This window comes from Mucor velutinosus (genome assembly GCF_035048745.1).
Source record: "Mucor velutinosus strain NIH1002 chromosome Unknown tig00001542, whole genome shotgun sequence".
Taxonomy (NCBI): Eukaryota; Fungi; Mucoromycota; class Mucoromycetes; order Mucorales; family Mucoraceae; genus Mucor; species Mucor velutinosus.
In genome coordinates, this window is record NW_027041924.1 from 120,682 (window position 1) to 137,660 (window position 16,979).

The 16,979-nt window shown below is 40.3% G+C and overlaps 5 protein-coding genes across 5 annotated transcripts; 3 read left to right on the top strand and 2 right to left on the bottom strand.

Annotated features, from left to right (window-relative positions):
• Positions 1 to 133: 133 nt before the first annotated feature.
• On the bottom strand, positions 134 to 1,069 carry SEH1 (epoxide hydrolase, soluble (sEH); the record flags this gene model as incomplete). Its single annotated transcript, XM_064824017.1, has 1 exon — positions 134 to 1,069. The coding sequence occupies one exon, from the start codon at positions 1,067 to 1,069 to the stop codon at positions 134 to 136; it is 936 nt and encodes a 311-aa protein (XP_064676953.1).
• Positions 1,070 to 6,668: 5,599 nt separating this feature from the next.
• Positions 6,669 to 8,647, top strand: ATC70_004718 (uncharacterized protein; the record flags this gene model as incomplete). Its single annotated transcript, XM_064824018.1, has 5 exons — positions 6,669 to 6,800; positions 6,862 to 6,939; positions 6,991 to 7,088; positions 7,156 to 7,254; positions 7,312 to 8,647. The coding sequence occupies 5 exons, from the start codon at positions 6,669 to 6,671 to the stop codon at positions 8,645 to 8,647; spliced, it is 1,743 nt and encodes a 580-aa protein (XP_064676954.1).
• A 362-nt stretch (positions 8,648 to 9,009) lies between these two features.
• Positions 9,010 to 11,200, top strand: DBP7 (ATP-dependent RNA helicase dbp7; the record flags this gene model as incomplete). The annotated part of the gene is made up of 9 exons (XM_064824019.1): positions 9,010 to 9,154; positions 9,208 to 9,289; positions 9,366 to 9,411; positions 9,476 to 9,545; positions 9,620 to 9,838; positions 9,889 to 10,021; positions 10,093 to 10,849; positions 10,899 to 11,031; positions 11,097 to 11,200. The coding sequence occupies 9 exons, from the start codon at positions 9,010 to 9,012 to the stop codon at positions 11,198 to 11,200; spliced, it is 1,689 nt and encodes a 562-aa protein (XP_064676955.1).
• Positions 11,201 to 11,949: 749 nt separating this feature from the next.
• ATC70_004720 (uncharacterized protein) lies at positions 11,950 to 14,258 on the top strand (the record flags this gene model as incomplete). The annotated part of the gene is made up of 6 exons (XM_064824020.1): positions 11,950 to 12,105; positions 12,171 to 12,320; positions 12,388 to 13,032; positions 13,105 to 13,678; positions 13,741 to 13,797; positions 13,861 to 14,258. The coding sequence occupies 6 exons, from the start codon at positions 11,950 to 11,952 to the stop codon at positions 14,256 to 14,258; spliced, it is 1,980 nt and encodes a 659-aa protein (XP_064676956.1).
• A 2,018-nt stretch (positions 14,259 to 16,276) lies between these two features.
• On the bottom strand, positions 16,277 to 16,922 carry HOM3_1 (Aspartokinase; the record flags this gene model as incomplete). Its single annotated transcript, XM_064824021.1, has 2 exons — positions 16,277 to 16,310; positions 16,501 to 16,922. 2 exons carry the CDS (start codon positions 16,920 to 16,922, stop codon positions 16,277 to 16,279), a joined length of 456 nt encoding a protein of 151 aa, XP_064676957.1.
• Between the last annotated feature and the right edge of the window lie 57 nt (positions 16,923 to 16,979).

Here is a 16,979-nt window from a genome sequence, read left to right on the forward strand (position 1 = left end):
TATAGAATAAAGTATAATAACAGAGCTATTTTCAGAAGGGATGAAATAAAAACATATGATTAAACAATATAATCACAAGGAGAGTAAGGGGTGGGGGGTAGGAAAGGAAGGTGTTTGTTTGTTGCCAATGCTGTTAGTAAGCAGCGACATCAAAAGTAGCATAATCTTTGATTATATCAGGAGGTTTTTTCAATTGAGCCAAAGGGACACATTGATTCGGCTGTACAAAAGAGGATGATGGATGTTTCAAAGTTGACAAGAAATAACCATGGTAGAGGCAAGCTAAATCACTGATGTGCGCATAAGCATCTTCTTTTGAGGTAAGCAGTGGCTCAGTTTTCGTTGGTAGTGGTTGGTCTAGAATCAATTGAGCCTTGGGTTGTTCCACTATAGTAGGTGGTGCATGACAAACAGTTTCATCCTTCCTCAGGTCGACCGTACGTTGTTTCTTGGCTGCTGCCACCACTGGTTGTACTTCTTTGTTATTGTGGCACAATAATAGATCCAATATAGCTTGATCACCAAAACAACAATCAACAGCTCGTTTGTTCCTTGCATTAGAGACATCTGATAAGCATCCCAGATCCAGCAAAGCCTTCACCACCAAATGCCTTTTAAGAAATACAGCCAGGTGTAAGCTGGTGTTTCCTTGGCCCCAGACATGGTTGATAAAGTGCTTGAGTTGAGCTGGAGTTGCATGAAGTTTCAGTTGTGCCAAAAGAGCCATGACCGTAGATTCAGAGCTGGTCATCAGAGCCAATTGAAGTAGGTTTAAATCAGTGAAGGATTTACCAAGGCACAGCATAGATTCTCTTGTCGCAGTGAGTCGGATCACCTTGTGTTGCTGAGATGGAGGATAGAGAGCAGCATCATTTGTGATTCTAGATGTCAGGGCAACTCGAACAATGTGCTCTAAACGATCATCTTTGAAGAACTTGATGAGTTCCTTCTTGTCATCACCTTTGACCAATGACTGAAGTGTACGCCATAGTTTTGCTGGAGAACAACAACTGGCAGAATTACAACCTTTATGTAGAACAGAAGGTTGTTGGCCAGTGTCCTTTGTCATTTTGAGATGGTGTTGTCAGAAAGCTTTATTTTCTTCACAGCAGGAATCTTGGTTTATAGCTGCAGTAGAAAGAAGTATAAAGTTTTAAGGAAAAGAAACAGGAAAACGAGAATCAAGCAGAGTATTTATATCACATTAGGTTTCAGTAAAATCGACATCTCAATTCTTTAGTATACACATTCAACAGGAATATGAGCTTAAGAATATAGCATAATAAACAAACAAATGTCCCATGCTTTTCTTCCCGCTTCTCTCCCTAATTTTTGTTTGTTTTGAAACAATTTTTGTAAATTGTGCTATTCTCATCTCAACCATAATCATAAAGAGACGCTCAGCCTAGCCTTGACACCACTCATTCATGTGCATGTTGATTCAATTGATTTCAATAAAGATGTATATATATATATATATATATATATATATATATATACAATAGACACATGAACATGTTTTTTTTGTGATAGTAGATTGTCAAATTGGTGTAAATGAAGGTGCCACAAATCGCTTTTTTTTTCTCATTGAAACAGTTATATACATATAAACACAACGCGATATTCATGCTTTTCATCTATATAAAGTTGGAGCATTCTTTGATTTGATATATACAAACTGTATGAATTTGAATCTACAGCAAAATCAGGCCCATCTTTCTTTCGTGGCTCAGGCTAATTCACATTTAGTCTTTTGAGATATCATTCGTCACTGAGCCATGTTGGAAATATACAAACGGTGGATTACGTATCGTATTACAACAACTCGCTTTTGAACACCAGGTTGACAATCATTTCGTAGCTTGGTTCTGTACGACAATTAATGCGAACAACTGTCATGCCTCGTAGCTCTATTTCTTGCTACTGTACTAATAATCCTCAATGCTTTTGATAAGCTCATGTTTAACAGCTCTGTTAATTGCATTTGCATCGAATATACACCAGTATATTCCTGATTACGATAATGCGTAATCATTGACAGCGAGTTGACTTCGATCCTACTAATTCGTATTGAAATGTCGTACTTTAACATTCTGTCCTAAAGTGAGAGCCTCTCACAAGCAAATCTTTGCGGTGAACTTACTTCTTCTGCGGTGCTGCACGTCTCAATTAATAAAACCAACTCACATACAGGCAGACAAAATACGGAATCATCTCTTATTACGCCAAAGTATACAAAACACAGCGAAATTTGAATGTATTTGAGACGTGTTTTTTCGTGCTAGAAGCTGCTTTAGACTGCTAGGATAGTACCAAACAGTTGCTCTTGCCTAGCGGCAACTTGCTGACGCTTTTGCTCAACTTTTTAGGGATCAAAAAAAAAAAGGACAAAAATTGACCAAAAAGCATGAGGTACCCCTCATGGTTTTCATCGAAAGTCAAACGATCGCGTTTTTTACCTTGATAATGAAGACTTTTACTACGGCATATATTGAATCAAAATGTTTCCCTCGATCCAAAGCAGCTCTGAAACCACTTTTATGAAGTTTTCTTATGCAAAATTTTGACATTTTGGCCAAAAACCTTATTTCATACTTTTATAAATTGCTCAATAAGTTCAGTCAAAACATCTATTTTACTTGGCATCATTGGAAGCGCCTTGAAAAGTACTCCAAGAAAGTATTAGGAAGCATCAGATGATCTTCACAAATTATATAGTCGAATATCACAAAACAGTTCAATCAAGTCGAGGAAGGACAAAGTTTGTCCAATCTTGAGCAGAAAAAAATAAGCTGCGTTTGAATTGATTTTGGCTTATGGGATAGGCTGGCCCTTCTAATAATCATGAAGACAAAACAGTAATAGATGCTTTTGAAGCGTATGGAAAGTAGGTGGCAAATTAAATAGCGCTATTGTTAGTCATGCTATTCTTCTTGTATTCTATATTTAATAGCGCCAGTCTACCAAAATACTTGTCAGATCAACTTCTTTCCTTTTTGAGGCTTTGAAAGTATCTAGGGACTGAACATTTATTATAATATGATATTAGTAAGGTTGATGTCAAGTTTGTCGCTTCGCACAATGGAAGCATTTTTTCGAGGCTTCAAGATTAAAATTTTTGACATTTATTGAAAAAACTAAAAAAATTAACTTATCGACTTTATTTCGACAACAGATAACGAAAAAAAAAAATTACTAACGTGTAGAGCATATCAAATTACATCTAATCAATTAGGACTACTTGCAAACTTGAATATCTACTTTAGGTCGAAAAAATCCTTCAAAGATCAAAATAATTCTAGAAATGGCCATATCGAACAAACAGAGCTTCATTTGACATAGAAATTGAAATTTCGACAAAGCTAAATCTGTTGATTTTGCTCCTGCATGGTGTTTCTATGGCAAGGAAAACGTAAGTATGCTGCCCTGATTTTTGTTCAAACATACTTTTTATTTTTATAACTACATAAAAGAACGCCGATTGGAATAATATCAAATGAATTACAAATTGTTTACTATACGCTAGCTGATCTATCTCGCTACGCTCAATGACGGCGTCGCTCTGCGGGCTCTCGCCGAAGACATTTCAAATCAGAGATATCAAGTAGATTTTAAACAACCAATGTAACAGTAAAAGAAAGGTTATATCAGAGTCAAAAGGGGAAGGTGTCCATTCGCTGATGCTGCTCTTGGGATGGTGACATAAAGCTGGCCATAAGTAAATACAGGACTTGCGTAAGACCTACTGTACAGCGACTTTTTTGAGAGATAACCATTGCAAAAGACACTTTTATAGGGAAAAACTCCTTAGAAAAAAAAAGTATTCGGGCTCATTTTTTCTTTCAAATCCATGATCCTCATTTGAACAGCAACGCAACCATCATCGCAACCATCATTGTCATTATCATTGTCATCGTTATCGTCATCATCAGAAAGGCATTTGGGCCAGCCAGCAGCAGCGCTGTCCGCCGCCAAAACCAATTCAAACGCAGCTTATTTTTTTCTGCTCAAGATTGGACAAACTTTGTCCTTCCTCGACTTGATTGAACTGTTTTGTGATATTCGACTATATAATTTGTGAAGATCATCTGATGCTTCCTAATACTTTCTTGGAGTACTTTTCAAGGCGCTTCCAATGATGCCAAGTAAAATAGATGTTTTGACTGAACTTATTGAGCAATTTATAAAAGTATGAAATAAGGTTTTTGGCCAAAATGTCAAAATTTTGCATAAGAAAACTTCATAAAAGTGGTTTCAGAGCTGCTTTGGATCGAGGGAAACATTTTGATTCAATATATGCCGTAGTAAAAGTCTTCATTATCAAGGTAAAAAACGCGATCGTTTGACTTTCGATGAAAACCATGAGGGGTACCTCATGCTTTTTGGTCAATTTTTGTCCTTTTTTTTTTTGATCCCTAAAAAGTTGAGCAAAGGTGTCAGCAAGTTATTACTACTCAAGTACAATTGTTTGGCGTTATTCCGGTGACTCATAAAGGTCTACATGCCAAGATATGAAGGCTTGAAAACTGTCAAGTTTGGTTATGTATTGGTTTATAGAGTTTATTTCCAGGGCATAAAACACATCTTTGGTAGCTGAAATTTTCTAGAAAGGCAGTTCTATAGCTTGAATTATTTTTAATTCGAATAAGAGGCACATTGATTTTGGTAAAGTTGATTCATTCAAATTTTGATGCGTTATATTGCTGGTAGGCTCGATAATGATGGAAATGAGAAACCGAATTTACTGCTTGAACACTATGGTTTTACGTCTTTACTTTGCTACGGTAAAGTCCTCTTATAGGTTAATGTTACCAAATGTTGAAATATATGCATTATGTTCTTTGGGGAGGGGCTTCTGATCTCTGATTGATCATTCTGAAGTTTATAGTTCATAGTTTTCCAGCATATACTGTACAGTATATTCGAGATGTAGCAGACAAACAATCTACTTTCTAAAGCTATTATGCGAGCCAATGCCTTCGTTATCTTTACATTCATCTTCGATATAGCTGAAATATAATTCATCCACACCACCAATGTATTTGCATCAATGACAAATATATCGAAGGTATCAATGGACGTGTTGAAACGAAGAGCGGATCCAGTGAGATTGTCTTAATCCTCATAGATAGCCTTATCAGCACCAATTTCCTCAGCAATTTCATCCTCATTACGGTTGTAAGCAACAAGCTCGCTACGAATAGGCATGACAATGCCATAGACATTGGGTATCGAATAGGGGAGCATAAGATGCAAAGCATACTTCGTTACCACTGCCTTCACGGGCCATCATGATAATTTCTTTGGAAATGGTACGTTTGGCAATGAAGTCTAATGGTTCGTCATACGTTGGTATGTGGTAAAGCCATTGCATTCAACTTTCCAATTCATGCAACTCACTTATTGCACAGGCATAATGAAGGTTCCTCCAACATATTTGTTTTTATTACAGCGTTTACGACAAGCAATGTTCAATTTGCGAGAGCATTGAAGAGCAGCAGCATATCTGGTATCATTGGCCGAAATTCTCTTCAACGACTAGGCAACAAAGAGAAGCTTGCTCACGAGTAATAATGGCAGCCTCACTAGCCTTTATATCCTCAAAATCGCTGAAACCCAAGGCTTCAAGAACAACGCTCTCGAAAGCCAGTATGTAATTGAAACCAACTTTTGTTTGACAACGGCCCAAGATCAAAGATCTGGTGCCATGAGGATCACGGAAGCCAATGATACCGAAGCCAGCAATTATAGCAACACAGACATAAATACCCTTACACTGAGCATACACATCTCTGATTGCGGTGGAAATATCCTCTCGTTGACTCTGTGTGATGGCAAGCAGATGGATGTTGGAGGTGTATGAGTGTGGATTGCGAAAAAACCAGATGAGCTGTATGACCCACATTAGGGCGTGGCTCTCAATCTGACAGATACCTTTTCAAATTGTCAGCCAAAATGTTCATTAGTAACTCGGTGTTGGTGTCTGTGAGCAACTTTGTCCATAAATTTTCTCAACTCACGAGCAATGGTCAAATTAACGCTCTAACAGAGAGTTTAGTTTGGCTACATGTGAATTTTCAATGTTACGATTTGCATGAGCAAAGGTGATACCATAGTGTGAATTGAAATAGAAGGGTTGAGCTTCAGACATGGAAGAAGTACCTGCTGAGGGGCCACGAACTACGCTCAAGGAGAGGGATGGTTTAGGTACACATCGTCCAACAAAAGAGCTAACCAACTCAACATGACCCACACCCAAACTACCAACCAAGCTGGGGGAGCTGCTTTTCCTTAAAGACATCTCTGGCCATACCACTTCCTTTACATTGGTAGAAACAATCCTTTACAGCACCCAGTGACGATAACAGCGGTATCCTGTTTTGCAAGACGTTGGTAATTGTTGATGACTACAATCATGAGCTTTGTACTTACTTGGCCCGATGTTGAAGAAGACCTAAACTTTCAGGACAAGCAGCCCGTTTGCATCGGCTAAGATAAGTGCTGAGATGTTTAGTTTGTAAAGGAAAATGTAGTAACAAAAAGCTGTGAGTTTCAGTTCGACCGGAAAACCAAATCAAATCTTTTGGTAATTCATCTTCCTCTATCACTCCATCTCGCCTGCTTGGTTTCTTTCTCTTTGTTCTCTCTATTCATCTGCCACACACTAGATGGATCGTTCTCTTCTTATTCTCTTTGGCTCAGAAACGGGCTGTGCACAAGATGTAGCAGAAAACTTGGCAAGACAAGCAAGACGTCGTCATTTCAAGACAAGAGTGATTGCCATGGATAACTATGACAAGGTAATACTTGTGCTATGATTATAAATACATATAGAAATTGATGTACTTATCCGTTGAATAGAGTCAGTTTGTAGAGGAAAAATTGGTCTTTTTTGTATGTTCCACTACTGGCCAGGGTGTAGAGCCTGCCAATATGAAGGTATGTCTGAAAGAAGGGCATGCTCTCGATTTGAATTAACAGTGAAAACAGAAATTTTGGAGATTCTTGCTTCGAAAAAATCTACCAAATGACATTTTGTGTGATTTAGATTGTGCAGTGCTTGGATTAGGCGATTCTTCGTATAGAAAGTAGGTTGCTAATCAGATTCTTACTAATTGTCATACATTGAAGCTGACCAATGATACTCGCACATAGGTTCAACTATCCATCAAAGAAGCTGTACAAGAGATTGTTGCAATTGGGTGCAAATATGATTGTTGACAGAGGAGACTGCGATGATCAGCATTACTTGGGGTAACATTGGATGCATATTGGTTATGTTGGGACCTTATATTGACGATCACTCTTTAGCTTGGACGGTGCATTTGTACCATGGGCAAAGAACCTATGGGATGTTGTGTTGGAGAAATACCCTACATCAGAGCCATTGATCCCGGACGATGTCTTGTTGCCGCCTAGCTTCAGGATGGAATTCATCACCGATGGTCAAGCACAGCCTCAAACAACACTTGCTGGCGAATTCAATCTCGTCGTGCAGAAAAACGAACGCATCACAGCAGACGATCACTTTCAAGATGTACGCCATATAGAGCTAACGTGTACAGAAGAAGATTTCAAATATGAACCCGGAGACATTGCAGTGATTACACCAAAGAACTTGGTGGAGGATGTCGATATGTTCTTTGAGCAATTGGGTTGGACGGAGCACGCTGACAAATTGATTCGATTTACACCTTTTGATGAGTTCCATACACTGCCAGCACATTGGCCATCGATCATGACATTTAGAGATCTATTTGTATGCTACTTGGATGTGTTTGGTGTCCCTCGTAGATCATTCTTTGAGATGCTGGCGAACTTTACTACGGATGAAAATCATACTGAAAGATTGCGCGAATTTGCATCGCCCGAGGGACAGGAAGATATGTGGGCTTACTGTGCGAGACCACGTCGACATATCGGTGAAGTCTTGTTTGATTTCAAGCCGTTTGATATTCCATTTGATTACATGCTCGATTTATTCCCTCAATTGCAGCCTCGGTCCTTCTCGATTGCATCCAGCTTGAATGTACATCCCAAATCCCTGGAATTATGCGTTGCAGTCGTCAAATACAAGACCAAAATGAGGAAGATCCGCCGTGGTGTGTTTACTAAATGGATGTCCACCTGGAAAGAAGGAGACGTGATACCGCGTGTCCGCATTGCAAAGGGTACAATGACACTGCCGCCCTCAGAGGATATACCGTTGATCGCCATCGGGCCAGGAACAGGCGTTGCGCCTATGAGATCATTTTTAGAAGAAAGGGTTGTTGAACAAGGAGCTACCCAAAACGTCCTGTTGTTTGGTTGCCGCTACCATGATAAGGATTTTTATTTTAAAGATCAATGGCAGGAATACGAAAAAAATGGCCAGCTTGTCTTGCTCACAGCATTCTCAAGAGATCAAGATAGCAAAGTCTATGTGCAAGATAAAATTCGACAGCATTCTGAATTCTTGTGGGATCTCATCGAGAACCAGCAAGCCAAGGTGGTGCTTTCGGGCTCCTTGGACAAGATGCCTGGTGAGGTAGCTTATGCATTCAAGCAGATATTTATGAAAGAAGGAGGATTAGATGCAGAAGAAGCGGAAAGCTATTTTTCAGACATGGTCAAATCAGGGCAATACCAAGAAGAATGCTGGAATTAACGCTTTTTAATAAAAATCGTATTTATCTGATCTTGCAACATATGTTTGAGCGATCTTTGGTAATGATAAGAGCAAGAACAAGAGAGAACATGGCCCGGACATTCAATAGATTCGAAACTTTATCAGTGTTTTCGAATTATACCATGATGCGATGGTCGTCACCCACCATCGAACTAAACAGCTCCCTTTTTTTTTTTCTTTTTTGTATTTCTCTCTCCTTGCTTTTTTTCATATTCTATAGACCTTCATTTCGACCATTTTGGCTCTTTCATTTGCTGCGATAAGAAAGTCAAAAGAAGAAAAAAGAAGAATCGAGTACGATAATTTGACGACGAGAAGCACCCACATCCATATACATCAACATGTCTGTGTATAATCATCGACCTATGGGGCCACCCACTCCCAGTCGCTTGATTGAATTATTAGATGCTGTGAAAGGCGAATACGACCAGCTCGCTCAGGAGGTGATTGTCTGCAAAAACCAAAGAGATGAATATGAGCACAAGAGTAAGTGAATGTGTGGATGGCTAGAAAAGCGCGTTGTATTAATATTCATCTAGTGAATAACCAAATCCAAGAGATGAACCTATTTCAACAAAACCTGCTTGACCTCGAAAGAAACCAACAAATGATCAAAAAACAGTAACTATTCACCGCAGACAACTTGCGAATGCTCGACATTGAATACTCTTTTTTTTTTTATTTTTTTATTTTTTAGATACGAGGAAGAAATTGCTAGACTTCGTCAACAGTTAGACCAGCAGGTAAAAAAAAAAAAAAAAAAAAAAAAAAAAAAAAAATAATAGAAAGTTGACCTTTTTCACATAGTCTCAACATCCTCAACAACACGGCAGCAGTGCTGTGGCTCCTCCCCCTCCTTCAGCTGGCGGCTATGGTGGTATGTATATAGAAATTTGCAGAAAATCGCCTATAATTGCAGAAAATTTTCTCACTCAACATGGATTGAATTAGGCCCTTCAGGATATCAGCAACAGCAGCAACAACAAGCACCACCACCACCCTCCTTGATGGAATCAAAACCTCCTGTACATCACCCATCTTATCCCGCTGGACCACCTCATCCTTCATCAGCAGTAGCCGGACCACCTCATCCTTCTGCTGGAACACCCTACATGAACGGTGGATCTCCTCTTCCATCTAATGCCCCACCACCACCTCCTCCTTCACAACGTAAGTATGAACAAGCAGCTAAGCATGCAGTAACTCATGAGTGACATCAGTTGCTTCTACTCCTGTCAAGTCTGGGGCTGGCCCTCTTGTGAGCAATTCATCAGCATCAGAAGCGCTTGGTGACATTAACCCTGAAAACGTACCCGCAAATATGAAGGTGGAAGGCCAAGATTGGTTCGCATTGTAAGTGCTGGATTTACGGTATCAGAGGGAAGAGAGAAAGGGAAGAATAATTGACCATATCTGTAATTTAGATTCAATCCCAAGGCTACTCGTTACTTGAAAGTGGATCTTCTTCATACATTTGATCATGGAAGCGTTGTTTGCTGTGTAAAGTTCAGTGCTGATGGCAGATTCCTTGCAGCTGGTTGTAATCAAGCAACTTACATTTACGACACATTAAACGCTACACGAGTTGCAGTGCTTCAAGATGCCAATGCAGGCCGTGATGGCGATCTGTACATTCGCTCAGTTAGTTTCAGCCCTGATGGCAAGTATCTCGCCACTGGCGCCGAGGACAAGCAGATTAGAATTTGGGATATTGCAAAGAAACGCATCCGCGGTATTTTATCTGGCCATGAGCAAGACATTTACTCTTTAGAATTCAGTCGTGATGGCCGTATCCTAGTTTCTGGATCTGGTGATCGCACTGCTCGTATTTGGGACTGGCAAACCAACCGCTGCATACATGAGCTTCGTATCAATGATGTAGAACAGCAAGATTTGGGAGTCACTAGTGTTGCAATCTCTCCTGATAGTCGTCTTGTTGCAGCAGGTAGCCTTGATAAGGTCGTACGTGTCTGGGACGCTGTTACCGGTCAGCTTTTAGAACGTTTAGAAGGTCATAAGGATAGCGTGTATTCTGTTGCATTTATGCCAGATGGCAAGACCTTGGTCAGCGGTAGTTTGGACAAGACCTTGAGGATGTGGCAATTGGGCACCAGTGAAAGAGCAGGTTATGGTACAGAACGAGGCAAGAGTGCATGCATTCAAGTGTTTACTGGACACAAGGTAATTGGGAACATTGCGCGTGTGGGATAATCTTGCTCATACAAAATAGGATTTCGTCTTATCTGTTGCTACTACACCTGATGGCAATTGGATTGTTTCTGGATCAAAGGATCGTGGTGTGCAATTCTGGGATCCTCGTACAGGTCAAACACAATTTATGCTTCAAGGTCATAAGAATTCAGGTAACAGATGAGAAAAAAGGTGGGGTAATGTGTGTGCCCTCTAATGTGTCTTGTCGTTTTTTTAGTCATCTCTGTTGCAACAAGCCCAGGTCATAAACCTATGTTTGCTACTGGTTCAGGTGACAATCGTGCTCGTATCTGGAGCTATGAACCATTGGGGCCAAATTAAATAAAATGTTCAAGAAAGATCACCTCATCGTATGTCTTCCCCGCATTTCGCCGTTTGTTGTGTTTGCCCATTATTGTACTACTTGTAATCAATGGACCAAATCAGTATGCTTTCTTTCTCTTGCTAGTCGTGTGTAGTTTTTTAATTTTTTTTATTTTTTATTTTTTTTTTTTTTCTTGGATTAAAAAGGTTCATATCCCCACGCTCTATTTTGCCAGTGATTGGGTTGTTTAAAGGACATGCATGGAGATGCCTGTTATAAGGAACAGCAGCCATGTTTGTTTGTGTACTGCTCCTAATGCTGCTTCTAGAATAACGCATGCATCTACCACCTTGCTAAAGCAGAATGGCGTATTTCATACCATTTCTGCTCAAAAGACAAATTTGCCTTATGAGAAAATAATGGATCTGAAATAGAAGCATTCCTCTGCTTCTCTTGATTCAGATTCAAAAATGTGGGGAAACTGGCTATAAGGTTCAGGATTGATGTGCCACATCAACCTGTTGTTGTGTGCTTGTAAGAAATGCGTGTGTGAATTATTTATTCATTACCTAAATATATGGTGACACCATGATTGTGTGGAGATTTAAGCTTTCCACACAATCTTAGGTAATCTATTACAATTTCTGTATGAACATGAACAGATCACATGAATTTATGCTACTCACTATAAAAATCCAAATCTGTTGTCTGCTTTTTTTCCCTTCTTTTCATTTCTTCTTCTAACATTATTAACACCATCTTGAATATGACCGTTGAATCTGCTCCTGCTGAAAAACTATACCCTGTGCCTGAACGCTTGTTGGCTGGTGGTGATATCCCAAAGCCCTTTGTCGCCAGTTTTGATGAATACAAGGCCAAATGGGAGGAGTCTGTAAAGGAACCTACCAAGTTCTTTGGCAACGTACGTATATAATACACAAGCACCATCCAAGTGTGGTCACTAACGCACATGCTTGTTATGTATAGCTCGCTCGCGAATTATTGACTTGGTCAAAGCCGTTTGAGACCGTTACTAGTGGTGGTTTCAATGAAGGCGATGTTGCTTGGTTTTTGGAAGGTGAACTCAATGTTGCATTCAATTGCGTTGATCGTCATGCATTAGCAACACCAGACAAGGTAAATTAGATACAGACAAGAGGGAGGTATACCAGTGGCATACTGAACTCAACGCCCTTCTACCTAGATCGCCATCATCCACGAGGGGGACGAACCTGAAAATGTTCGCAAGATCACTTATCGCGAACTGTTGCAAGAAGTAAGTCGCGTTGCTAACGTGTTGAAATCATTGGACGTCCGTAAAGGTGATAATGTTGCCATTTATATGCCAATGGTACCAGAAGCAGTGTTTTCTATGTTGGCTTGTGCTCGTATTGGTGCGGTTCACTCTGTCGTCTTTGCTGGTTTTTCTTCTGATTCGCTCCGTGACCGTATCAATGACGCTGGTGCTCGCATCGTCTTGACTGCAGATGAAGGTCGTCGTGGCGGTAAGAACATTGCTACTAAGCGTATCGTGGATGAAGCCCTCAAAGCAACTCCCACCGTCGAGCATGTCTTGGTGTTGCGTCGCACTGGCTCTGAAGTTCCATTTACCGCTGGTCGTGATCTCTGGTGGCACGATGAGATGGCAAAGGCTCGTCCCTATTGTGCCCCTACCAATGTGAATGCTGAAGATCCTCTCTTCTTGCTTTATACCTCAGGTTCCACTGGCACACCCAAGGGCGTTGTGCATACTACAGGTGGTTATCTCTTGGGTGCTGCTGCCACTGTTAAATATGTATTTGACTACCATGAAGGTGACATCCATGCCTGTATGGCTGATGTCGGATGGGTAAGCCTTTTTTAAGATGTCCAGGGGAGAGAAAATGCAGTATTTGTTAATTGATGTACATGATTACATTAGATTACTGGTCATACATACATTGTTTACGGTCCTCTTGCTTTAGGTGCCACTACAGTTTTGTTTGAAAGTACTCCTACTTATCCTGATCCTGCTCGTTTCTGGAACCTCGTTCAAAAGCACAAGGTCACTCAATTCTACACTGCTCCTACTGCTATTCGTGCTCTTCGTCGTTTGGGTGATAAATGGGTCCAACAAAACGATCTCTCTTCTCTACGTGTCATTGGCTCTGTTGGTGAGTCCATCAACCCAGAAGCTTGGGAATGGTACAATGAACAAGTGGGTAAGGGTCGCTGTGCTGTCGTTGATACCTACTGGCAAACAGAAACCGGTTCTATCATCATTACTCCTTTGCCTGGTGCTACTGCTACTAAGCCTGGATCCGCCACCTTCCCTTTCTTTGGCATTCAGCCCGTTATTCTCGATCCTGTCACTGGCAAGGAGTTGGAGGGTAACGATGTTACTGGTGTCTTGGCCATTAAGCAACCCTGGCCTTCCATGGCTCGTTCCGTCTACAACAACCACTACAGATACCTCGATACCTACTTGAATCCCTACAAGGGTCATTACTTTACTGGTAATATTAGATAATCCATTTTTGTTACCTAATGGACTGGTTTGTTTACTCGCTAAAAATAGGTGATGGCGCTACTAGAGACAAGGATGGTTACATTTGGATTCGTGGTCGCGTTGATGGTAATTGAATCTCATTTTAATACACCAAGTGAGAGCCACTTTCTCATGCACAAAATTCTTTAGATGTTATCAACGTGTCTGGTCACAGGCTCTCCACTGCCGAAATTGAATCTGCATTGATTTTGCATCACTCTGTCGCTGAAGCTGCTGTCGTTGGTGGTCAAGATGATTTAACCGGTCAATGTATTCATGCCTATGCTACCTTGAAGCCCAACATTGAAGACTCTGAGGGTCTCGACAAGGAGTTGGCGTTGCAAGTTAGAAAGGTGATTGGTCCATTTGCCACACCCAAGAAGATCTATATTGTCAACGATCTCCCCAAAACTCGTTCAGGAAAGATCATGCGCCGTATTCTTCGCAAGATTGTCAATGGCGAGCAAGATTCATTAGGTGATATCTCCACATTGGCTGAGCCTGCTGTGGTTCCTCATCTCATTGAACGTGTTCACGGAAAGAACTAAACAAATTGGTCATATCAATTATTTACTATATGCGTATGTCCCTTATAAGAAACATGTCTGAAAACCAACAAAAAAGAGCAAAAAAAAAAAAAGGAAATCACTCTATGATAACATATGTCTCTCGAAAACACACAAGGCATTCTACACTCTACATTCTCTTTCGACTCTTGTCATACCCTATTCAATAAAAAATAATCAAATCGCATTATATTCGATCCCTCCTTGTTGAGCATTGCAAACATCCTACTGATGTACACTAAAATTTCACTTTCTCATCTTCCCCTGTTTGCAGGAACGGATCTGTCTCTTCTGCGAAACCCCATGTCTAAATCAAAAAAACTAATTTATATTCGGATAGACACAGCATAACGGCATTACCTCTTACTACTCGAATATGTACTATTTACAGCGAAATCTGGGCGCATTTAAGCAATGGTTTCTCACGTTGGAGGCGGATTCAAACCGCCGGAATAGCACCAAACCATTTCTCTAATCTAGCAATAACTCAATGACACCTTTGTTCAACTTTTTGGGGACCCAAAAAAACATGGCTAAAAATCGACCAAAAAGCATGAGGGGTACCTCATGGTTTTCATCGAAAGTCAAACGATCGCGTTTTTTACCTTGATAACGAAGACTTTTACTATGGTGTATACTGAATCAAAATGTTTCTCTCGATTCAAAGCAACTTCTGAAACCACTTAAATGAGATTTTCATATGTAAAATTTCGACTTTTTGGCCAGAAACCTCTTTTCATGTTTTCGTAAATTACTCGATAATTTCATTCCAAAAACTTTTTACAATTAGCATCTTTGGAAGCGCCTTGAAAAGTGCTCCAAGAATGTATTAGGAAGCATCGGCTGAAAGCAACATTTCATATAGTCGAATACCATAAAATAGATTAAAGAAGTCAAAAAAGGCGAAATCCGTCCAATCTTGAGCAGAAAAAATAAGCGGAGTGTCAATTTATTTTGGCTGTTGGCGCTGGTGGTGGCTGCCCCAAATGCCTTTCTGATGATGACTATGATAATTGCGATGCTGTCCTTCTGGCTCTAATATAACCTTTCTTTTACTTATAATGGATTGTTTAAAATCTACTTGATATACCGAAAATTATCAAATCTGATTTAAAATGGCTTTGGCGAGAGCCCGCAGGGCGACGCCGACATCGAGCGTAGCAAGGTAGATCGGTTAGTGACATTTTATACTCTGGAATTGCTTTTTTTGTATGGATAAAGATCAAAGCCCAATGTTGATGTTGTTATTACCTACATCCATGGAAGCTACCAGCAGTAATTCAATACGAAATGAAGTCTAACACCAACGCTTTGACTAGAAACTTTGGCATTATCGCGCTCGCTTACATTTAGAAGCAAATTTCGATCTGCTTTCAAAAAGAATGACAGCCACTACAGAAAAAGAGGGGCGTGGAGCCTAAGCCGCCGCCTCCTCCATAGTAGAAGCAAAAACTTGCTGGCAAGATCAACACAAAAGAAATAAAGGCAAGCAATTGATGATAGACGTTATTCAAGAAAATGTTTATTAAGAAAGAAAAGATACCACTATAATTGCAACTTTAGGAAATGAACATCCATTACAGATGGACATTTGCAAGATGATAACAACTGAATCCTTACAACAAGACATTTTGCTATGATTTATACAACCCTCAGCCAGTGTGAATACAACTCTCACGATGTGTTCAAGTAATATGAATGATAATTCAGTGTCATCATCAGGCGGTATAAATCAATCAGAGCAAGATGCGTGCCAGGACTACAGTTTAAATCACCTCATTCAGTCGCAATGTATACGTATTGCACTAGAAAAACACGACCTCACCCACACAGTACAGAAGATCCCACCTTTGCAAAAGCAAATAAAAAAAAATAGTTTTAATGATGACTTTCTTGAATACTTCTAACGCAAAAAGATACAGTCCAGAGACATTCTTGAAAGTCGAAAATCGAGAACCTTCTTGGAAAAGGAACCAAACGCAAGCACAGAAGTGATGCATTTAGGCAACCATAGCAGAAGCAGTGGCAGACTCACTATTAGAAAGAAAAGATAGAGGGTTAAGGTAGACAGTTACCGAGCTCGCTCAATTCACTCGAAAGCAAACGAGACGTTGACTCTTGACATAATGTCCAATATAGGCAGTAATCGAATTGTTTTTCCCATCCCATCACACACACGCACACACTAAATGTTAGTACACAACAAAAACACAAAAAAGGATACTATTTCCAGGTAGGAGGGAGTTGACCAGCAGTCTTGTAGTAACGAGCAAGACGGTGGATACGAGATTCGATGAGAATCAAACGGTACTTGGAGTCCTTATCCTTTCTGTTACGTTCCAAATGCTTACGGATGGAGACAGCCTTCTTGATAAGATGGTACAAATCCTCAGGGACCTCAGGAGCAAGACCGTTGGACTTGAGAATACGGAGAATCTTGTTACCAGTGATGGACTTGACTTGAGGAATACCGTTGGAGTCACGGAGGAGGACACCAATTTGAGCAGGAGAAAGACCCTTCTTGGCGTTCTTGCAGATTTGCTCAACAACCTCCTCGGGGGTAGTCTTGACCCAAGAGGCAGGAGTGCGACGGTAGGGGAGGGCACTACCAGAGATACCCTTACCAGAAGTATACATACGACCCATTTTGACTAGTTATTAAAGATCTCGAAAAAAGATTGGGAGAAAGAGAAGGATTCAAAC